General features: G+C 38.7%; 2 protein-coding genes across 7 annotated transcripts in view; one reads left to right on the top strand and one right to left on the bottom strand.

Annotated features, from left to right (window-relative positions):
- The window catches only part of LOC124793188 (mpv17-like protein 2), a 41,515-nt gene extending 37,558 nt beyond the window's left edge, over window positions 1–3,957 (bottom strand). The window contains exon 1 of one of the 3 annotated variants that reach the window (XR_007016579.1): window positions 3,577–3,957. Coding sequence is in view for 2 of the 3 variants with exons in the window: in XM_047258002.1 (XP_047113958.1) it covers window positions 3,577–3,808 (232 nt within the window). In the remaining variant the exon portion in view is untranslated. The remainder of the gene's footprint in view (window positions 1–3,576) is intronic. The other 2 variants (XM_047258002.1, XM_047258001.1) reach the window with 2 other exon arrangements.
- Window positions 3,102–24,605, top strand: part of LOC124793147 (uncharacterized protein YJR142W) — a 287,324-nt gene continuing 265,820 nt past the window's right edge. For 2 of the 4 annotated variants that reach the window (XR_007016578.1, XM_047257997.1), the window contains exons 1-3: window positions 3,102–3,397; window positions 4,281–4,406; window positions 20,348–20,586. Coding sequence is in view for 3 of the 4 variants with exons in the window: in XM_047257997.1 (XP_047113953.1) it covers window positions 4,322–4,406; window positions 20,348–20,586 (324 nt within the window). In the remaining variant the exon portion in view is untranslated. Of the gene's footprint in view, window positions 3,398–4,007; window positions 4,407–20,105; window positions 20,243–20,347; window positions 20,587–24,605 lie in introns of those variants that run through there. The other 2 variants (XM_047257998.1, XM_047257999.1) reach the window with 2 other exon arrangements.

Genomic DNA, 24,605 nt, shown 5'->3' with positions numbered 1-24,605 from the left:
TCAGTCAGTCAGTCAGTCTCTCTCTCTCTCTCTCTCTCTCTCTCTCTCTCTCTCTCTCTCTCTCTCTCTCTCTCTCTCTCTCTCTCTCTCTCTCTCTCTCTCTCTCTGTCTCTCTCCCTCCCTCTCTCGTCTATTTTGACGAAGGCCATACTGGTTGAAAGCTAATTTGTGACAGTCTTCTTGTTGTGCCTATCTGTGACTCAGTATCTCCGCTATATGGTGAGTGGCAACTTTCCTTTTCATAATATTGTTACAAATATCAATAAGGAATAAATATATTGGGAAACAGTAGTTACCATACCCAAATAATTCATATTGCACATTTTTAGGCTTGAAAAACTTTAGCTTGGCTTGATGAGGTACCCAAGAAAATAATCCCATATGATATTACAGAATGAAAATAAGCATAGAACACTAGCTTTTTTATTTTTACATCACCTATGTCTGACAACATTTGCATAGCAAATAGAGATTTGTTTATGCACTTCAGCAGTTCTTGGTTTACTCCTCCTAATTAAATTTATTATCAAGTTGTAATCTCATGAATTTAACATTGTCAACTTCTTCTATCTGCTTGCTGTCTTATTTTAGGCATATACTGACAGGAAACATTTTACAAGTTTTGAACTGCATGTTTTTTCAAAGTTTAGTGACAGGGAACTAGCTAGGAACCATTTATTGACAATCATGAAAATTTCATTAGCCAACTGTTGTAAAGCCATACTTGATTTACTATTTATTGCAATGTTTGTGTCATCCGCAAACAAAACACACTGGCATCTGGTAATGTTACTGATGAAAGGTCATTGATATACACAAGAAAATCTAAGGCCCCTAGCATGGAACTTTGGGGGACACCACGTTCTTGGTTCCCGGCCAGATGATACTCGATAGCTTAATAAACACATCTTTCCTACTGACACCCGTTATTTTCTGTCAGAGATATAAGATTTTAACCATTTTTGCAACATTTCCTTTTACACCATAAATTCTAATTTACTTAAGAGGATATTGTCATTTAAACAGTCAAATGGCTTTGACAGACCATAAAATATACCGGTCATCTGTAATTTATAGTCCAATGAATTAAGAATGTTCTCACTGTTCTGTGTAGTTAGCCTTCTCAATCTGAACCCTTTAGAAATCTGAATTGTAACTTGGATTATATTTTATTTGTGGTCAGGTGGTTAAGATGATGACTACATATTATATGAGGATTTTCTAAAATTTTTGACAATGTGGGCAAAAGTGAAATTGGATGGAAGTTTGATGGTATTTCTTCATCTCCTTTCTTACACAAAGGCTTAACTTCAGCATATATCAACTATTCAGGAAATGTTCCATTGATAAAAGACTGGTTACCCAAATAACTTTAAATGTCACTAAACTCAAAGGCACACTGTTTAATCAACTTTGTTTGATACATTATCATAACCACTTGAGTTTTTTTGGTTTTAAGGATTACTACTTCTGGTGCAGTGAGGGTCATACTCATTACTGTATTTAGTTGTAGTGACAGGTCTGAGATATTCCATGGCAGCACCTACTGAACCTGACAACCTCCTCTTTTCAATAACGGTTATGAAGTGCTTATTGAAAAGTTCAGTAACACTGCACACATCTGTTACCTATGTATAATTTACTCTTAAAACTATGTACTCCTCTTCATCTTTGGTTCTACCAGTTTCTTCCTTCACTATATCCCATATTTTCTTAACTTTTCCATCTGATGCAACTATCCCTTTCTGATAACGTATTAATTTTGATGTCTGTATTATTATCTTCAATGTTTTGCATTATGTTTTGTAATGATCAATAGCATTTACATCAGAACTGTTTCTGACTGATATAGTTTCCTTTTTTGTTTACAGGATGCCTTTATTCCTTGGGTAATCCATGGCTTTTTATAACCTGAACCACCAGAAGCAACTGCAACCAAACTGGAAAAAATAAAATGTTAGTAGGACAAGACATCCCTAGTACCTGTAAGGGTGAGGTGGAAGGGGGCCACATAAAAACATCCTGAATGATTGGTCACTGATGCAATGACATTCAACTCCAGGGTTGGGGAGAGAGGCAGGGGCAATAGAAAGGAATGATATATAAAGCGTCACAATGAGAAAATTCGGCCATAATTGGTACTGGTAAACTGTACCTAGGATTTAAACTTGTTAAGGGGAAAAAAAAACACTGTGGGGATACGACAACCCATTTTTAGTCATTTCATTATGAAAGCCCATAAGGAGGTGTTGTTGGGGAAATACGTAACTAATCCCTGGAATAGTTAGAACAATATCAAACTTGGAGTGAAATTAGCAAGGGAAAGTAATACAGAGGTAAGCGACCTATAGCGCCCTTCGACTAAAGGTAGTGTGAAATGTAGAAATAGTCGAATAAACACCCCATCACTTCCTTTTACATCCCCAGTGGCCACTCTGTGGGGCACTGCTAATGTAATGTAGTTGATATTCGTGTCGAACCCTTAGTCCTCGGCGTCGCTAGCCTGATAGTATTAGATGATTTTTGCGCTGATTTTTATACCTGGAGATTAGCAGGGCTATACACGAAAGGTTTAACATGTAAAACTGGAATAAAATAAATAAGGGGCCGTAGCCGGGAAATCAGCTGGCTAATTACATAAAACTTCATTCCATTGGATACCTTGAAGACAATTATATGGAAAATACTTAAAAGCTTAATGTACATTCCACTCCGTTGTATCTACTACAACACTCCAAATATTGCGGAAATTTATCTTTGGTTGTTAAAACGCTTATCTGGAACGTTTTCTTATTTTAAATCCACAACAGATCTCAGTTTCTGAACTGCCGTTCATTAATTGACGTATTATTTCTAAAACGGAGTAGTGTCCCGAAGAATACTTATTGCTCAATGTTTAAGTTCTAGATCGCGTACAATAACCAGGAGGGCCTGCAGTTCCAATACACAATAAAATCAAGTGTGTTGCAAAATATGATAAATTTGTTAACATACTCAGTAGCGGTAACTACCCACACCCTTTTCCTTCCAGCCTATCACAAAGTAGCATCCGTTGGTGGCGCTCTACGCGTACAGTAACGAAACTACAGTAGGTCGTCGTCTGCAGTGTTAACGTGATAGATAGTTATTGGTTTCCACGGCTCTCGACAGATTACGTAAAATCACACTAGCTACTCAATATCGGGCCAACTTTACCCACGCTCTTTTGCCATTTATAAAATTATTCCTGTCCGTTTTTTATTTCTTTTTTAACTCTACCACATGTAAATACCGGTTGGCAATATGAAAGACATATAGTGAACTAAATCACTTGAACTGCGGTTATAGTATGTCATCAGTAAAACACACATGTCCATAAAAGTTTAGGCAGCGCACACCAACAGTGCTAAATCAAAGGGTAAGTGACGAACTTTTGTAACATAGGCTGCTCTTTGAAAAAATCTCCTTTTAACGCAGCAGTTATCAGTTAATTTACGTCCATTCCTTGTCTGAAAACTGTTTTACTCCCCGTTGTACTACAGTACAGGTGTCCAGAGTTTCTCATTAAACAATACAGGTAACAAATAATTACATTACCCACTCGTGGCCAGTCGTATCGGTTCATTCGTTTCGAAACTTCTTTGTGCCTGTAACGCTCAATTTCTTGTTGAATCATATCTCCCGCAGCTAATAATACTCCCCCTGTAATAGTGTTTGTCACAAGCAAATACCTTCCGAATACTGCATGAACAGTACCCTTTACTATACCAGGCTTTCTTGGCGGGCAGCCTAATTTAGGATGTCGCAATAGACCACAGAATAAACGCATGTTAAAAGTTATGGATAACGTAAACGACCAACTAATAACGCCTCAAAAACAGCTCTCCACGTCCCCACCCCAATCATATCTCGCCCACTGCTTGGTAGTTATCGGCCGCTGCGTCCCTCCTCCTACTGCCACTCCTCAAACTATGCGAATAACGAAATTGTGCACAGACTTTATTACACTCAAAGATGTTCCGCACGCTTCCAATAATGTACAGCAATTTCTGACCACTATAAGACAATAAACAACCATCATCACGCCTTCTGTCAGATGTCTATTATTTGCTGCAATTACTGAATGGAGCATAATGAAGATACTAACTTTAAATTGTAACAATGCTCCATGACTCATAAAGGCACAATTGTTGAGGCAACATCTTTGAAAGAGAACAACATTAATTTTTCTGTTTCTGATAATATGTAAAAGAAATATATTATTCCTTCCTCACAATCATTAGAGATTTGTTTGAATGCAGGTATCACCACATCCCTTTCCGCAGTTGATATTTGGCAACTGATGAGAGATGGTATGGCCGTGAGTGACGTACAGATGTCTCGTCTGCTGAAACTTGCGCACAAATTTAATTGCTTTTATTTAACAGGTAAGATGATATATGTAACGCGTTTTTTAACAGGCGACTACTTTATTTATGATCGAAGTTGGTGGTCTACACGCGTTACTTTCTGCATATAAATGCATCTATTGATAAAAGTACAGGTTTTCGCAGTTTTAAGTTCTTTATGATTCGTATGTGCAATTAAAGAGAAGTAAAATTGTTATTGTGATACTTTTAATACAGAATTATTTCATAGTAATTGACTTCATCTGTAATAATTGTCAGGATTGACTATATCCGAAATAATTGTCAGTATGTTCGCATATACACATGAGATATAAATAACGAAGAACAGCTGCTGCTGGAACGTTGTACTTACTACCTACACATATTTGCCCCTCCTTAACAGGCACGTAGAAAAATATGCAGTATTTTGTTCTATCTGCCTTTACATCCTATTGGATTCATTTGACATTAATTGATGAGGGACTATGACCTCATAATAATTAATATATACAGACTATTGATATTTATGGCCTTGTGGTTCAGCAGATAATTTATGAAACAAAGTTGAACTGGTGTTTAAGAGAATATGCATACCAGACTTAATTCACATTTTCAGCAAAACATAAATAACACATTTGGGAACTTTTATTTACAAAATTTAACCATCCACTGTATTTAACCCAGCCTATGAAGTCGAATTCGATTTTTTTCCATGATTTTTCACAGTGAATTTTCGAATTTTGTTGAGAACTGTAAGCAGCAGCTCCTTTTGTTTTGATCAGTTGTATGTACAGGTAGGAACATGTTAATCCAATGGTTTTTGCTCTTTGGCATTTATATTAAAAAAACACAAAGAAATGATCATGTTAAGTATTCTTAATATTTTTAATTAGCATTACCTATTTACTAAAGCACAGTTTCTGCCTATCACTTGTACCTGGGCCATAGTCTATCAACAGTAATATCTTTTACATTCGACCTTGTTACTGTCTCACACAAGCTGTGTGTGATTCATGTCATAGTCTGCATGTATTTCAAAGGTTCTTGAATTCTGGTAGTTGCCGTGTTCCAAGGACACTATCTTTCATGCAACAGCTGTGATTTAATTTTCTGTTTATTGCAACTTCCTCTATGATTTCCTATATATGTGTGCCTCTCCCTTCTTGACCAAGTATTACTTACCTTCCTTCTCTACTCAGAAATACGTTATTCAGTTTTGTAAAATTAGAGCTGCTAAAGAGTAGGCCTTGACCTAGCCAGTTACATGCCTGTTGTTTTAAATAGTAGTATATATGTAAAACCAACAAGGTCTCAGAGTTTGTTATTGCGTCTGTGTGTTGTAGCACCTTAGGAAGAGCGACTTTATAAATTGGTTGGTTTTTGGAATGTAACCATTTTCTTTGGTGTTATTTTGTTTGTTTTGTCTGTTATGTTTAAAGACTTTTTTTACAGATAGTATTTTCCCTACCAGACTGTATTTCTGCTTATTGCCAGCTTGCTATTTTTATAGAGGACTGGGACTGTGCTCTTACACAAAAATTGTGTGGTAGGACTTGTACACCGAGTGTTCCGAATGAGCTTAATTATGTGTGTAGAAAGCATATCTGTTCCAGGAATTGAGGACATTAACAATTTTTGCTTGTTATCAACATTGATACTGGTAACATATTGGTCCCAGGGTGCTCAGAACTTTTGAGTGTGTTCCTGTTTCAAGTCTGAAGTTGGAGAACAAATGACAAGGGAAATAATTTTTTTATGTGATGTAATTACAAATTAACGATTTTGCATTTTTCCTTTACTTGTACTGTGAAACATTGCTTCTTGCCAAATTTCATGATTATAGGTCAATGGGAAGTAACCTGTAGATTTTGATGAGTGAGTTTTCGTGTATCAAAATATTCTACATAACTAGGAATATGTTTTGATTGAATTGACTTAGAAGCTTAAAGTTTTTACATCACCAAGGGACCTTAGATGTTAATATGTGACGTGTGTGACCTTTGTACACCTACTTGTTCCTGATAAAAAGGGTTCTTGGCTGTCAGATGGATATACAGACATCGAGACAACAAAGTGATCCAGTACGGGTTCCATTTTTGCAGATTGAGGCACAGAACCCTAAAAAGAAATAAACATTTTTTCAAATATTACTAGAAATTGAGAGGATATAAAATACAGACTGTTAGTGGCAAGAAAAGCATTTCTGAAGAAGAGAAATTTGTGACATCAAATATAAATCTTAAGTGTTAGGAGTCTTTTCTGAAGGTATTTGTCTGGAGTGTAACCATATATGGAAGTGAAACATGGACAATAAACAGCTTAGACAAAAAGAGAATACAAGATTTTGAAATGTGGTGTACAGAGGAATGTTGAAGGTTATGTGGGTTGAGGATGTAACCAATGTGGGGGTACTGAATAGAATTGGCAAAATAAGAAATTTGTGGCACAACTTGACCAAAAGAAGGCAGTTGAGAAGACACGTTCTGCGACATCAAGGGATCTCCAGTTTGCTATTGGAGGGAAGTGTGTGGAGGAGTTAAAAATCATAGAGGGGGACCAAGAGATAAATGCAGTAAGCAGATTCAGAAGGCTGTAGGTTGCAGTAGTTATTCAGAGGTGAAGAGGCTCACATGGGATGAAGTTGCATGGAGAGCTGCATCAAACCGGTCTTCGAACTGAAGATTACAATAACTAGAAATACACATTAGATTATGTTAGAAAAAACTTTATCACATACATTGTCTTTTAACTTACCTACTAATTATTTTTTTAGCCTTCATTCTTTGTCTCTCATATTAATCTGTGACTTTTTCCATATTACACCATTTTATGACATTTCATTTAGTGTTTTACATTTTATCCTGTACGTGATATGTTGCCTTTCCTATCCTCACTTTTGTCCTGTGATGGAAAATGTACTTAAAAATTGAAATATCTCATGCCTACCACTCAGTGGTGGATATAGAAAAACCTCAAGGAAGAGTGCTAAAGATATCTAGAGCTACCTTTACTTTTGCTGTAGTAAAAAATAATCAAGTCACATGCAAAGTAGTGTTATTTAAACTTATTATACACATGTAAAAGACGATGCCATCCTATGATATAAAAAAGTTACAATTGTGGTTCTCTTCCTTAAATGATAAATTCTATGTGCCTATTCTTCCTGGCAAATTGGTTAATTACATCGTCTATAGGACAATCAATGTCAGGGTGGGTGTTCAACAGAACTAAGCCATTAAGTCGACCCTCCTTTATGTTGACCTCGGCCATGTCTTCGTATGCCGCAATGTTGAAAAACTTCTTTCTACTGTAGCAATAGATGCAGGCAGACAAGTGGACTCACGTGCTACATAGAAAAGTACAGCTACTTGATAACTTGATTCAGTCAAGTTTACTAAAAGAAACGAACAAATAGTGTGCAGGCTGACTGGCGGGGACGGCGTGGGTGGCCCCACAAGAGAGGGGGGGGGGGGGGGGGGGGTGCTCCTCGTATGTATTCGTGGCTGCTACCACCTTTATTGGAGTTCTCAGTGCTCTACCAACCTGTGGTTTGGAATTTTGTGATCATTTTATGCACAGTGACACTTGTCATAGGACCTTTTCTCATTTGAATACCCTTCATGTGGTGCTAGGATGGTAAAGCTGCAGTAGCATATTCTTCATTCTGACAGTAAAAATTTAGCAACAGTGCCTCGTCTGGTAAAGTCAACATGCCACAATTGCTGACGCATTGACCCTCTCACTTTTGAGGAAGGTATTTATGTAGATATTTATGACTCCTGTATCAAAAACAGTGGTGCCTGTACTTTCAGACATCTGAAACAGACCACATATAATATGACTCCTCCGCTCACTGCAGCTCATTTTATACATGATTCTCATGTGGCGTCATTGCTGTGTTCCTGTCCAGTGCCATCTGTTGGTGAGTTTTTGCACTTATTTGTGGTTTCGATTAAACCTGACGTCTTTTCAGGCATGTGTGTCAATTTTTACCCCTCTATCTACATTATTCCATGAATTCGCGTATTTTCAAATGTTAACAAACTAAAGGGTCACCATGCTTTAAATGAAGAATGTATTTTACTTATGTTTGAGCCTGTTATACTTGTATTGAAGTATAGTGCACTTCTTCTTTTGTATTACAAGTGCCACCTGGTGGTTGGTTGATGGACAATTTGATTTTTCGCTTGTTCACATCCTCCCCCCTCCCCCCCCCCCCCCTCCACCAACCAGTATTGATTCTTCAAGTTTTGTTATTTAAGTCTTGTACACCTGTATACTGTACCTTTTTCATCAGTTAGTGAGCACATCTTCCTAGTAATTTGTGTCCTGTTTTTATTCCTTTTTACTCTTATCACAGATCTGATGATGACACTCAGTCAAAATACGTCATCCATTTGAAGAAATAAAATGCGATCTAGAAAGACAGTCTTTGTAGAAGAGTTTCTATCAGGGAATTTGCATTGTTGCAATAAAAACAAAGTGGATTACTTTGGAAGATTGACCAGTTTTGATATTCAGATCACACATTGAAACAAGAAGTGTGTTTTACCCCTTCACATTATATATACAAGATGTATTGGTACATATGATATTATTTCAGCAAAAATATTTCACAGTGTACTATATAAAAAAACATACTTTAAATATATGGAGAAAACCAAATAAAATGGGGAGGTTGCTGGCTGACATTGCATGAACATAGTTTTTATTTGGAAATCTGTAGCTCTCTAGTAGCCTCTTTCCTCAGTAACAGTCATTGGTCTGTGTAGCCATCTGCAGACCACAATATCTTCTTTTATTTACTAACGAAATATGTTTGAGTGCAGTAGATTTATTTTAATTTTGTATTAAGGAGGCTTGGATTGGAATGGGCTGTTTTTTTTTTTTTTTTTTTTAGATTAGAAGGTCTCTGAAAAGTACAAATGGGTTTATTTCTAAAGAGTGCAGGTCAAACACAGGATGAGGGTAGGCCTAGGAAATATTGGTATTGTAGTTTTAAATTCTTGAAGCTCCATTAGGAAGGTACGAGAACTCAAAGTCCTCATAGGCAGCACCTGGAGAAATCATTATAGGTAATGAAATCAGGCTAAAGCCAGAGATATGGTAACCAAGGACCTAACAGCATTCAGAAAGCATAGATTAAATTCAGTTGGTGATAGTGCATTCGTTTCCATTAGAAGTAGTTTATCTTGTAGCAGAACTGAAGTAGCTAGATGCTGTTTGTTAATATGGGTAGAGATTATACTTGACAACCAGAATAAACTTATAATTGATTCTTTTTACCAAACCCCCAGCTTAGATGATGTAGTTTCTTAATCATCATCATCATCACCATCCTCAGTATTCTGCCAAAAGGCAGGTTTTCACATGGTAGTTCTCTAGGCTGTCCGGTCTTCTGCCATCCTCTTCAGGTCTGCGTAATTTCCTCTTCCCCGTATGTCGTCTATCATCTTGTATCTTCTTCTTCCTCTCAGTCTTCTCCCATAAACGAATCCTTCCATAGCATCTGCTAGCAAGCACTCCCTTCTCAATGAATGTCCTGACCAGTTATTTTTCCTTTCTCTTACAACCTTGGGCAGACATCTCTCACCAACCCTTTCCAATACTCTTTCATTACTCACTCTTTCCATCCAGCTTATTCTCTCGATTCTCCTCCACATCTTTCTTAAGGCTTCAAATAAAATTTGAGTTTAATTTCGATAGGCACAGGACTCATACAATTGAGGTTGGTGGTCATTCCAATCCATCCACAATAAATGGATGAAAATAGATGTTTAAAGTCATTGGTGGGCATGAAACATTGTCTAAAATTGTTCTAAATGCTTTCTTTGTAAATTATTTCGACCAGTTCTACATCTACATCCACACTCTGCGGAGGGTACCTTGAGTACCTCTATCGGTTCTCCCTTCTATTCCAGTCTTGTGTTGTTCATGGAAAGAAGGATTGTTGGTATGCTTCTGTGTGGGCTCTAATCTCTCTGATTTTATCCTCATGGTCTCTTCGCGAGATATACATAGGAGGGAGCAATATACTGCTTGACTCTTCGGTGAAGGTATGTTCTCGAAACTTTTAACAAAAGCCAGTACCGAGCTACTAAGCATCTCTCCTGCAGAGTCTTCCACTGGAGTTTATCTATCATCTCCGTAACGCTTTCACGATTACTAAATGATCCTGTAACAAAGCGCACTGCTCTCCGTTGGATCTTCTCTATCTCCTCTATCAACCCTATCTGGTATGGATCCCACACTGCTGAGCAATATTCAAGCAGTGGGCGAACAAGCGTACTGTAACCTACTTCCTTTGTTTTCGGATTGCATTTCCTTAGGATTCTTCCAATGAATCTCAGTCTGGCATCTTCTTTACCGACAATCAACTTTATATGATCATTCCATTTTAAATCACTCCTAATGTGTACTCCCAGATAATTTATGGAATTAACTGCTTCCGGTTGCTGACTGCTATTTTGTAGCTAAATGATAAGGGATCTATCTTTCTATGTATTCGCAGCACATTACACTTGTCTACATTGAGATTCAATTGCCACTCCCTGCACCATGCGTCAATTCACTGCAGATCCTCCTGCATTTCAGTACAATTTTCCATTGTTACAACCTCTCAATACACCACAGCATCATCTGCAAAAGGCCTCAGTGAACTTCTGATGTCATCCACAAGGTCATTTATGTATATTGTGAATAGCAACGGTCCTATGACACGCCCCTGCAGCACACCTGAAGTCACTCTTACTTCGGAAGACTTCTCTCCATTGAGAATGACCTGCTGCGTTCTGTTATCGAGGAACTCTTCAGTCCAATCACACAATTGGTCTGATAGTCCATATACTCCTACTTTGTTCCTTAAACGACTGTGGGGAACTGTATCGAACGCCTTGCAGAAGTCAAGAAACACGGCATCTACCTGTGAACCCGTGTCTATGGCCCTCTGAGTCTCGTGGACGAATAGCGCGAGCTGGGTTTCACACAATCGTCTTTTTCGAAACCCATGCTGATTCCTACAGAGTAGATTTCTAGTCTCCAGAAAAGTCATTATACTCTAACATAATACGTGTTTCCAAAATTCTACAACTGATCGACGTTAGAGATATAGGTCTATAGTTCTGCACATATGTTCGACGTCCCTTCTAGAAAACGGGGATGACCTGTGCCCTTTTCCAATCCTTTGGAACGCTACGCTCTTCTAGAGACCTACAGTACACCACCGCAAGAAGGGGGGCAAGTTCCTTCGCGTACTCTGTGTAAAATCGAACTGGTATCCCATCAGGTCCAGCGGCCTTTCCTCTTTTGAGCGGTTTTAATTGTTTCTCTATCCCTCTGTCATCTATTTCGATATCTACCATTTTGTCATCTGTGTGACAATCTAGAGAAGGAACTACAGTGCAGTCTTCCTCTGTGAAACAGCTTTGGAAAAAAGACATTTACTATTTCAGCCTTTAGTCTGTCATCCTCTGTTTCAGTACCAGTTTGGTCACAGAGTGTCTGGACATTTTGTTTTGATCCACCTACCACTTTGACATAAGACCAAGATTTCTTAGGATTTTCTGCCAAGTCAGTACATAGAACTTTACTTTCGAATTCATTGAACGCCTCTCGCATAGCCCTCCTCACACTACATTTCGCTTCGCGTAATTTTTGTTTGTCTGCAAGGCTTTGGCTATGTTTATGTTTGCTGTGAAGTTCCCTTTGCTTCCGCAGCAGTTTTCTAATTCGGTTGTTGTACCACGGTGGCTCTTTTCCATCTCATCTAACGCATATTGTACGATGGTTTTGAACTTTGTCCACTGATCCTCAACACTATCTGTACTTGAGACAAAACTTTTGTGTTGAGCCGTCAGGTACTCTGTAATCTGCTTTTTCTCACTTTTGCTAAACAGAAAAATCTTCCTACCTTTTTTAATATTTCTGTGTACGGCTGAAATCATCGATGCAGTAACAGCTTTATGATCGCTGATTCCCTGTTCTGCGGTTACTGTTTCAAATAGTTCAGGTCTGTTTGTCACCAGAAGGTCTAATATGTTATCGCCACGAGTCGGTTCTCTGTTTAACTGCTCAAGGTAGTTTTCAGATAAAGCACTTAAAAAACTTTCACTGGATTCTTTGTCCCTACCAACCATTATGAACGTTTGAGTCTCCCAGTCTATATCCGGCAAATTAAAATCTCCACCCAGAACTATAACATGGTGGGGAAATCTACTCGAAATATTTTCCAAATTATCCTTCAAGTGCTCAGCTACAACAGCTGCTGAGCCAGGGGGCCTATAGAGACCTCCAATTGCCATGTCTGAGCCTACTTTAACCGTGACCTTCACCCAAATTATTTCACATTTCAGATCTCCGTCAATTGCACTTCTTATCGCTATAAACACACCTCCCCCTTCACTGTCCAGCCTGTCTCTGCGGTATACATTCCAATCTGAATTTAGGATTTCATTACTGTTTACGTCTGGTTTCAGCCAACTTTCTGTCCCTAGTACTATATGGGCATTGTGACCGTTTATTAATGAGAGCAGTTCTGGGACCTTCCTATAGACGCTCCTGCAGTTTACTATTAGCACATTAATATTGTTATTCCCTGTTGCATTTTGCCTACTCTTACCTTGCCGCGTCTCACGAGGCGTCTTGTCGGGCCTAACCTTAAAAAAAAAAAAAAAAAAAAAAAAAAAAAAAAACACACCATGTGCACTCCACATGTACTCCGCTACCCTTGTAGCCACTTCCGGTGTGTTGTGCACACCTGACCTATTCGGGGGGACCCTAAATTTCTCCACCCGATAGCGGAGGTCGAGAAATTTGACCCCAGATCTCCGCAGAATCGTCTGAGCCTCTGGTTTAAGCCTTCTACTCGGCTCCAAACCAGAGGACTGCGATCGGTTCTGGGAACGATACTACAAATAGTTAGCTCAGATTCCACCCCACGAGCGAGGCTTTCCGCCTTCACCAATTCCGCCAACCGCTTGTACGAACTGAGGATGACCTCTGAACCCAGACGGCAGGAGTCATTGGTGCCGACATAAGCAACAATTTGCAGTCGGGTGCACCCAGTGCTCTCTATCGCCGCCGGCAGGGCGTCCTCCACATCTCAGATGAGACCCCCGGCAAGCAGACAGAGTGAACACTGGCCTTCTTCCCCGACCTTTCCGCTATTTCCCTAAGGGGCTCCATCACCCGCCTAACGTTGGAGCCCCCAATAACTAAAAACCCTCCCCCCGTGTGCCTGCTCGGACCTTTCTGAAGGAGCGGCCACATGTCCACTCACAGGCAGAGCGGGCGTGCCACACGGCCAGCCTCCACATTGACCCTCCGCCTCATGCGCCGCGAACGCCGCTGAACCCGCCACTCCTCTTGGGGAGAGGGTGGCCCAACCGTGCCCGGTACCCGCGAAGATGTCTTGACAGCAGGGACAGTGGGTGAAGCATGTAACACCTGGGGTGTACCATGTGACGCACCAGATTCCCCACTGCCGCTACACTCTGAGGCAGCAGCCTGAAGACGGCTGACCGTGGCCATCAACACGTTCAGCTGTTCGCGAACAGTGGCCAGCTCCTCCTGCGTCCCTACACAGCAGTCACACGTCCTATCCATCCTAAGAAATCAACAATTTACTGTAGAGAGTTAATCAACTTTTAACTAGACTGCTAATTCACTAAAGGCAGCTGATTGTTGACTAAACTGTGGTTGCTAGACACTTCTTGTAGAAAACAATGAAAATAGCACTACCTGTCTCTGGACTGTATTGAAAACAAACACTAGCAGCACTACTGGCACTATGGTTGACTAAAGGGACTGTCTCTGACTGTATTCAAAACAAACACGAAATCTATGGAACACTATTACTAGCACTTTCAATTAAAGCTTCCTAAAAGCAAAAACACACGGAAGAAGTAGTTCAGGAACCTAAATGAAATATAAATGGTTGTGGCAACTTACTACACCTTGCTAGCCACAAACAATCCTGAGCAAGTAGAGAGTGTTAGTTAGTTAGCTACATGTTCCATAGATCATTTGAACGATTTTTTTATCAAAATGATGTGGATTGAGTCACTTTACAGGATATTTATACATGATTATCGTTAACATGAAGGAAATCACAATTTTTTAGTCCTGCATATGCAGTTACACTAAACAGTTTTTTATACAGTCTGCCATGATGAACACAGGAACCAGTGACCACAAGGTTGCTGTAGTGAGACTACATACTATAATATCTGAGTCCATCAAAAATAAGCAGGAAATATATCCATTTCAAGAAACAGAAAAAATATGAAGAGACAGTCACAACTTCTTCCAGACTATGTAAGCGTAAACCAGATGTAGCTTAAATTAAAAGGAATAGTATTAACAGCAGCTGAGAGTTCCATACTAAGTGAATTATGCAATTGCTGAAACTAAGTGAATTAGTAAGAGACAAAACAGATCCCCCATGGTACACTAAACAGGTCAGGATCTGTTAGAGAAGCAATGAAAATAAGCGTGCCAGATTCAAAACTGTGCAAGATCTTAAAGATTGCCAATGTTTTACATAATCTCGGAAATTTAGCACTAGCTTCAAAGTGGAATGCATTTAATGATTTGGACTAAAACACCCTGTTTTAAAATCTTGCAGAAAATACTGAGAGAGTTTGATTATATGTAAAGTATTCCAGTAGCAAGACACAATATATACCTTCGCTGCATGATCTCGATGGTAATGTTACCAGTGACAGTGCTGTTAAAGCACTGAACATGATTTTCCTTAAGTCCCTAACTCAGTTACAGAATTTGAATCGAGATGAGCTGCCAACATGAATAACTTAGAAGTAAGAGGCATATTTTTAAAGCAAGTACCATTCTGAAATTCCGGCACTGCAGCACCGCAGTTGACATTTGGTGCTTGCGTTCTGTGTACCACACATTGTTAGTAAGCTACAGGCAGCATTACAGAATCACTCAGGTGTTTAAGTTTGTTTGTGAGTGTTTGAAATGTCTCCTGTGATTGAGAATTCCGCCAACTTATAGGTATGCACTGTGATTTGTTTTCTTAGTGCTAATGGCATGAAAGCACCTGAAGTTCGTTGTCATATCGGTGAAGGGTATGGAGAAAACATTGAGTAATTGGGTGATATAGAAATGGGTATGAGCTTTTAAATATGACCGTACAAATGTACATGTTGAGAAATGAAGTGGGCGACCTGCAGTCACTAATGATTATTAGATGCAGAAAATTGATGGAAAAGAGAGAGAACGAACAGTTTAGGATTTCTCTGTTAAGTGATGACTTTCTTCAGGTGTTAAGAAGTGTGCTGTAAACTGTTTTTAAACAATGTTTAAATCATCAAAAGTTGTGCCGACACTGGGTACCAAAAATACTGACTGAGGTGTACAAAAGCAAACGTCTAGCCAGTTCTTTGACTTACCTAGAGTGGTAATGTGAGGAAGATAATGAGTTTTGAAGCCAAACTGTGAAAGGCAACGGAACATGAGTGGCTTCCATTACACTTGAATCAAAGCAGCAGACCTTGGAATGGTGACATTCAACATCACCCAAGAAAGTCGAATTTAGGAAAACAGTTTCAGCCTGGAAAGTCATGTGTATTGTTTTTTGGGACAGGAAGGGGTTGTTGCTTCTAGATTTTTGCTTGATGGGGACACCGTAATTTCTACTACATATTGTGAGACCTTAGAAAAACTTTACCATGCAGTCACACATGGCCAATCAATCTCAAGAGCTGATTGGATCATTTGGCTGGGAATAACTTGATCACCCTCGCTACAGTCCTTATCTAGCAGCTGGTGACTACAGGTGTTCCTGCATGTGAAGAAGCATCTGGGCAGTCAGTACCACATTGACAATGAAGGTGCCAAAACAGCTATGTTGCAATGGTTGTCTAATCAGGCAGCAGATTTCTATGAGGATGGTATTCAGAAACTGGTTGTGCGACACTATAAGTGCCGCAGTATTGTGGGAATTAATAGAGAAGTAGATTAAACTGCAGACTTTCGTGTAAAAATAAAATTGATAAGAAAAGTTTACACTTTTATTTTTATTTCAAAATGGTACTTAACTTTAAAAAAACACACATCTACATCCATACTCCACAAGCCACCTGACTGTGTGTGGCGGAGGGTACATTGAGTACCTCCATCAGTTCTCCCTTCTATTCCAGTCTCGTATTGTTCATGGAAAGAAAGACTGTTGGTATGCCCCTGTGTGGGCTCTAATCTCTCTGGTCTCTTCGCGAGATATACGTAGGAGGGAGCAATATACTGCTTGACTCCTCGGTGTAGGTATGTTCTCGAAACTTCAACAAAAGCCCGTACCGAGCTACTGAGCGTCTCTTTTGCAAAGTCTTCCACTGAAGTTTATTTATCGTCTCTGTAACGCTTTCGTGATTACTAAATGATCCTGTAAGGAAGCACGCTGCTCTCCATTGGATCTTCTCTATCTCTTCTATCAACCCTATCTGGTACGGATCCCACACCGGTGAGCAGTATTGAAGCAGTGGGCGAACAAGTGTACTGTAACGGACTTCCTTTGTTTTTGGATTGCATTTCCTTAGGATTCTTCCAATGAATCTGTCTGGCATCTGCTTTACTGATGATTAATTTTATATGGTCATTACATTTTAAATCACTCCTAATGCCTACTCCCAGATAATTTATGGAATTAACTGCTTCCAGTTGCTGACCTGCTATATTGTAGCTAAATGATAAAGGATCTATCTTTCTATGTATTTGCAGCAAATTAAACTTTTCTACATTGAGATTCAACTGCCATTCCCTGCACCATGCGTCAATACGTTGCAGATCCTCCTGCATTTCAGTACAATTTTCCATTGTTACAACCTCTCGATATACTACAGCATCATCTGCAAAAAGCCTCGGTGAACTTCCGATGTTATCCACAAGGTCATTTATATATATTGTGAATAGCAACAGTCCTACGACACTCCCCTGTGGCACACCTGAAGTCACTCTTACTTCGGAAGACTTCTCTCCATTGAGAATGACATGCTGCGTTCTGTTATCTAGGAACTCTTCAATCCAATCACAAAATTGGTCTGATAGTCCATATGCTCTTACTTTGTCCATTAAATGACTATGGGGAACTGTATCAAATGCCTTGCGGAAGTCAAGAAACACTGCATCTACCTGGGAAACCGTGTCTATGGCCCTCTGAGTCTCGTGGACGAATAACGCGAGCTGGGTTTCACACGATCATCTTTTTCGAAACACACGCTAATTCCTACAGAGTAGATTTCTAGTCTCCAGAATAGTCATTATACTCGAACATAATATGTGTTCCAAAATTCTACAACTGATCAACGTTAGAGATATAGGTCTATAGTTCCGCACATCTGTTCGACATCCCTTCTTGACAATGGGGATGACCTGAGCCCTTTGCCAATCTTTGGAACGCTACGCTCTTCTAGAGACCTACGGTACACCGCTGCAAGAAGGGGGGCAAGTTCCTTCGCATACTCTTTGCAAAATCGAACTGGTATCCCATCAGCTCCAGCAGCCTTTCCTGTTTTGAGTGATTTTAATTGTTTTTCTATCCCTCTGTCATCTATTTGAATATCTACCATTTTGTCATCTGTGCGACTATCTAGAGAAGGAACTACAGTGCAGTCTTCCTACATGAAACAGCTTTGGAAAAAGACATGTAGTATTTCAGCCTTTAGTCTGTTATCCTCTGTTTCAGTACCATTTCGGTCACAGAGTATCTGGACATTCTGTTTTGATCCACCTACCTCTTTGACATAAGACCAAAATTTCTTAGGATTTTCTGCCATGTCAGTACATAGAACTTTACTTTCGAATTCATTGAACGCCTCTCGCATAGCTGTCCTCACACTACATTTCACTTCACGTAATTTTTGTTTGTCGGCAAGGCTTTGGCTATGCACTTCATAGCACTCTCAGTGTAGGGAGTAACAACTTAAGTCATACAATGAATGCAAGTCTTCCAGTCTAGATTGTACACCAGTTAAGTTTCTTTCAGGGTATACTGTTGAAATAACTCCATTTTTAGCAGTCATGTGCAGCTACTTACCTAATGAAAGATCCATAGCTAAAGACTGTAAAGACACACCAGTTGCATGAATACACAAGAAAAGCAATAGAAATAATCCACTGATATTAGACCATATCACCGAAATCGATCTCCAGTAAGATTCTGGCATATACTTTGTTGTAACATTATGAAATACCTCTAAGAAAACTTGCTGGTGACACATAGTCAGCTCTGTTTTAGAAAATATCTTTCTTTTGAAACATAACTGGTCCCTTATTCACATAAAGTAATGAACACTATCTACAGTGGATCTCAGGTTGATTTCAAACTGCTAGATTTCCAGGAGGAATAAGTGCTAATCAAATTGCATGGCTATGGAGTTTTATCTCAGTTGAGAGAATGTATTTTGTGTTCCCCTTTTCCGACAGACTGTAGTTCATAATAATTGATGGGAAATTGTGAAGTGAAACAGAAGTAATATATGGGTTCCACTAGGAACTCTGCTGTTCTTGATCTATGTAAATGAGTTAGGAGACTATTAAGCTGCCCTCTTAAATTGTATGCAGATGATGCTGTCATTTTCCCACTAGTAAACTCTTCAGTGGGTGAATACGATTTACAAAATAATTTACACAAATTATCTTCATGATGCAAAAAATGGCAGCTGACCTTGATCAATAAAAAGTGTAAGGTCCCCACATGGAAAAAAAAATCCACTAAATTTTGGTTACACATTACATCATACTAATTTAAAGGTTGTTGATTCAACAAAATGTATAGGAATTACAGTTACAAACAACTTAAATTGGAACGGTCCGAAAGAAAATGTTGTGGAGAAGGCAAACTAAAGACTGTGTTTCAGTGGTATAACATTTAAAAAATGCAACTAATCTACTAAAGAAACTGCTTTCTCTACACTTCTATCTAGTAATGCTGTGTGGTATAGGATGCTTACCAATGGAATTGACAGAGTACATTGAAAAAATTGAAAGAATGGCATCCGACTTTTTAGTATCACAACATAAGGGAAGGAGTGTCGTGGATATGATAAGTGCGTTGGTGTGCTAGTCATTCAAAAAAAGGGCCTTTTCTTGTTGCAGCAAGACCTTTTCAATAAATTTCAATCTCCAACTTCCTAGAGAGAAACGACCATTGTGATAAAAGTAGTCGGAACTTGCATGGATGGATTTAGTTGTTTATTTTTCACACATGCAGTTGGAGGGTGGGTCTGTGAACTCTCTATGAAGCACTTAATGTGAATTGCGGTGTTGTCATGTAGGTACAGATGAATAACAATAAAAACATTGAACTCTATTTTTTTTAAATATTGACTTTATGTTGATATTAAAGCTATAACTATTTACAAAAGGTCATCTGCAATGTTGGAAAGGTTTTATTGGATTTCTGGATGTATTGTAACAGACATTGACACAAGTTTTGTTTCCTTAACTGTATGTTTAGTTAGTATAGGAGTGCCTTTACGCACCCCTTCATCTGTTTGTATTAACCAAAAATTGTTTACAATTTCTTCAAACTGAAAATGAACATTAGAAGTCACCTTATTGACCTTTAGTAATCCTCACAAAAAATAAGGAACAGACTGGCTGAATTTAACTAATATTTGACATCAAGACTATGTTACAAATTGAAAGCAAAATCTTGGGCAGCATATAGATTTCGAGGATGTCCAATTAGTGTTGGTGAAAATTTATTTTTAGGGAGCACACTGCCCAGATAATTGACACTTCAACTTGACAGCAGCACATTTTCCATGCTGATTAATACACAGAATGCTTCAGAAAGAAAGAAATGAAAAACTACAATGTTTCATTCCAGCCACATTTGAGATTGGACAGCTATGGTAATTACAAATTTGTGATAGAAAATTCTAGTATGTGGAAAGAATACATATACACCTCTGTTAAACACTACATTATATACTGTTGTATTTTTCTTCCCATGGCAGGTTTGCATAAAGGAGACTGTCGTCCCTTTATTGTTGAGGGACATCAGGTGGGTCTGGTCAGGCCTGATGTTATGCAGCATCTTCATCACTATCCTGATGTATTTCATATTCAGCCCGATGCCGTCGAACTGAATCCTGCCTTCAGAGATTATGGGGAACGGAGTGACAGAGTGGAAGCAGTACTGAAAGACTGTCGTGCAAACAATATATTTATCGCACTTAAAGGTTGGCGTGAAGAGGTGTGTTGAATTAATGCTACAGCTTGTGTGTGATTTTTGTAGAAATAATGTTTATATATAAGTTCTTAAAAGATAACAAATGAAGACCTGTAAATAATATTGGGGGGGGGGGGGGGGGGGGTACTTTGAACACTAGAAGGACCAACCCCTCATTTTGGTGGTTGCAAATTCTTTTTATAGTTAACTCATTTGGAGATATATCAGTTTGTTTCATATGATTTATACAGTTTACCAGTGTGTAGTTCTATTTTTTTCTGAACAACTACTTGGTACAATGAACATTTTATATGTAATAATTAATCCAAATGTATATGATAACAAAATGTGAAATGGATAACTTCCTTTAGCGAGATGTGTTTTAATGTAAAACACAATATATATTACTGGCCCATGTTGTTCCATCGTTAGCTATTTCAGTATTTTCACTGGAAGGATTTCCTTTCACTTGATTTATTCCTTTCCCTCCGCCACAAAATCTGTGGTACTGTTAGCTGGGGATATGAGCGCTGTGTTGTTTGACTTGCTTGAAAATACATAGGACAATAATTCAGTTACAACATAAACAATTAACTTCAAGTTGTTATACCATGAAATGAACTTCAAAAACCCTTATAAGCTTTCTTAAATAGTATATTTCTCATTGTCAGTAACATTTGTAGTGTCATCTTCTTGTAATTAGCCAATATCACAAACATTACAAGGATCTTCAGTTTCGGATTCTTTGTCTGTCATTGAAATCACATATTTTAAAAATTTCTGCATTAGATAAATCCTGTCTTTCAAACACCATTATGAAGCAACTGAAATGTGGTCAACACAAACTGTGCCATGTGAGCAATAAAGCTTCCTTCCTCATCAACAAAGGGTCAGGAGGATGTTGTAAACCAATTAGGAAGGAAAAAAAGAATAGCTGTGGAAAAGTCATAAAGCTATTGTTTAGACATCCATATCCTGAAAATGACAGGCAGCAGCCCTTCTAGTATGAGTTCATTGGGCCACTTTTCTGAATGGTCCTAATTGCTGTATTCTTCACAGACATCTAGCTCACAAACATTTATTAGAAGTCATAGTAAATGGGAACTGTAAAATAAATAATTTACAAGAAATAAGTCTACTAAAGCAGACCACTCATCAAAATGACAGGTGCGGTTCTTCTTGTGTTAAATAGTTTATTGTTGATCTGAACAATTTGTGTGGAATAAGACAATATGAAAATACCATAAATACTCTGGGTTCAAATGTATAATTTATGGATTTTTGTGTTAATGGTCTATTATTGATTTGAATGACTTATGTGGAATAAGACAATACAAAAACACTATAAATGCTCTGGGTTCAGATGTATTATTTATTGATTTGGATCCTTGTCATTTTATTTTGATAAATGATAAATGGAAGTAGGTTATATCACCTCAGGTGTTCCAGTTTTTGTAATAAGTTTTGTTGATTATTCAGTAGAGTGTGGGCAGTTAAAACCAGAATGTAAGTCAAATATTGGTAAAGCCTCAATCTTATATCTGCTAGTGTTTCTCACAAAGAACTGAAGAAATAGTAAATAGCAGTCTTAAAAATATTATTGAGTGGTTTTCTGCAAATAGTCTCCCTCTATTTCATAAAGACAACATATTGAGTTCTGCACATCCACAGGTATTACATCAATGACAAATGTCACACATAATGAGGATACTAAAAGGTATCAGATAGATTATATAATGGTAAGACAGTGATTTAGGAACCAGGTTTTAAATTGTAAGACATTTCCAGGGGCAGATGTGGACTCTGACCACAATCTATTGGTTATGACCTGTAGATTAAAACTGAAGAAACTGCAAAAAGGTGGGAATTTAAGGAGATGGGACCTGGATAAACTGAAAGAACCAGAGGTTGTACAGAGTTTCAGGGAGAGCATAAGGGAACAATTGACAGGAATGGGGGAAAGAAATACAGTAGAAGAAAAATGGGTAGCTTTGAGGGATGAAGTAGTGAAGGCAGCAGAGGATCAAGTAGGTAAAAAGACGAGGACTAGTAGAAATCCTTGGGTAACAGAGGAAATATTGAATTTAATTGATGAAAGGAGAAAATATAAAAATGCAGTAAATGAAGCAGGCAAAAAGGAATACAAACGTCTCAAAAATGAGATCGACAGGAAGTCCAAAATGGCTAAGCAGGGATGGCTAGCGGACAAATGTAAGGATGTAGAGACTTATCTCACTAGGAGTAAGATAGATATTGCCTACAGGAAAATTAAAGAGACCTTTGGAGATAAGAGAACGACTTGTATGAATATCAAGAGCTCAGATGGAAACCCAGTTATAAGCAAAGAAGGGAAAGCAGACAGGTGGAAGGAGTATATAGAGGGTCTATACAAGGGCGATGTACTTGAGGACAATATTATGGAAATGGAAGAGGATGTAGATGAAGATGAAATGGGAGATACAATACTGCGTGAAGAGTTTGACAGAGCTCTGAAAGACATGAGTCGAAACAAGGCCCTGGGAGTAGACAACATTCCATTGGAACTACTGACGGCCTTGGGAGAGCCAGTCATGACAAAACTCTACCATCTGGTGAGCAAGATGTATGAAACAGGCGAAATACCCTCAGACTTCAAGAAGAATATAATAATTCAAATCCCAAAGAAAGCAGGTGTTGACAGATGTGAAAATTACCGAACAATTAGTTTAATAAGCCACAGCTGCAAAATACTAACACGAATTCTTTACAGACGAATGGAAAAACTAGTAGAAGCCGACCTCGGGGAAGATCAGTTTGGATTCCGTTGAAACACTGGAACACGTAAGGCAATACTGACCTTACGACTTATCTTAGAAGAAAGATTAAGGAAAGGCAAACCTACGTTTCTAGCATTTGTAGACTTAGAGAAAGCTTTTGACAATGTTGACTGGAATACTCTTTTTCAAACTCTAAAGGTGGCAGGGGCAAAATACAGGGAGCGGCAGGCTATTTACAATTTGTACAGAAACCCGATGGCAGTTATAAGAGTCGAGGGACATGAAAGGGAAGCAGTGGTTGGGAAGGGAGTAAGACAGGGTTGTAGTCTCTCCCCGATGCTATTCAATCTGTATATTGAGCAAGCAGTAAAGGAAACAAAAGAAAAATTCGGAGTAGGTATTAAAATCCAGGGAGAAGAAATAAAAACTTTGAGGTTCGCCGATGACATTGTAATTCTGTCAGAGACAGCAAAGGACTTGGAAGAGCAGTTGAATGGAATGGACAGTGTCTTGAAAGGAGGATATGAGGTGAACATCAACAAAAACAAAACGAGGATAATGGAATGTAGTCGAATCAAGTCGGGTGATGCTGAGGGAATTAGATTAGGAAATGAGACACTTAAAGTAGTAAAGGAGTTTTGCTATTTGGGGAGCAAAATAACTGATGATGGCCGAAGTAGAGAAGGTATAAAATGTAACTGGCAATGGCAAGGAAAGCGTTTCTGAAGAAGAGAAATTTGTTAACATCGAGTATAGATTTAAGTGTCAGGAAGTCATTTCTGAAAGTATTTGTATGGAGTGTAGCCATGTATGGAAGTGAAACATGGACGATAAATAGTTTGGACAAGAAGAGAATAGAAGCTTTCGAAATGTGGTGCTACAGAAGAATGCTGAAGATTAGATGGGTAGACCATATAACTAATTAGGAAGTATTGAATAGGATTGGGGAGAAGAGAAGTTTGTGGCACAACTTGACCAGAAGAAGGGATCGGTTGGTAGGACATGTTCTGAGGCATCAAGGGATCACCAATTTAGTATTGGAGGGCAGCGTGGAGGGTAAAAATCGTAGAGGGAGACCAAGAGATGAATACACTAAGCAGATTCAGAAGGATGTAGGTTGCAGTAGGTACTGGGAGATGAAGAGGCTTGCACAGGATAGAGTAGCGTGGAGAGCTGCATCAAACCAGTCTCAGGACTGAAGACCACAACAACAACAACAATGAGGAAATAATAACTATGGTAGAAACTTCAAAAATTTTAGATGTCTATATTGATGGAAAAAAGGAC

Source organism: Schistocerca piceifrons, chromosome 1 (assembly GCF_021461385.2).
Source record: "Schistocerca piceifrons isolate TAMUIC-IGC-003096 chromosome 1, iqSchPice1.1, whole genome shotgun sequence".
NCBI lineage: Eukaryota > Metazoa > Arthropoda > Insecta > Orthoptera > Acrididae > Schistocerca > Schistocerca piceifrons.
The sequence above is the reverse complement of the archived record's forward strand: the minus strand, read 5'-3'. Positions and strand labels throughout refer to the sequence as shown.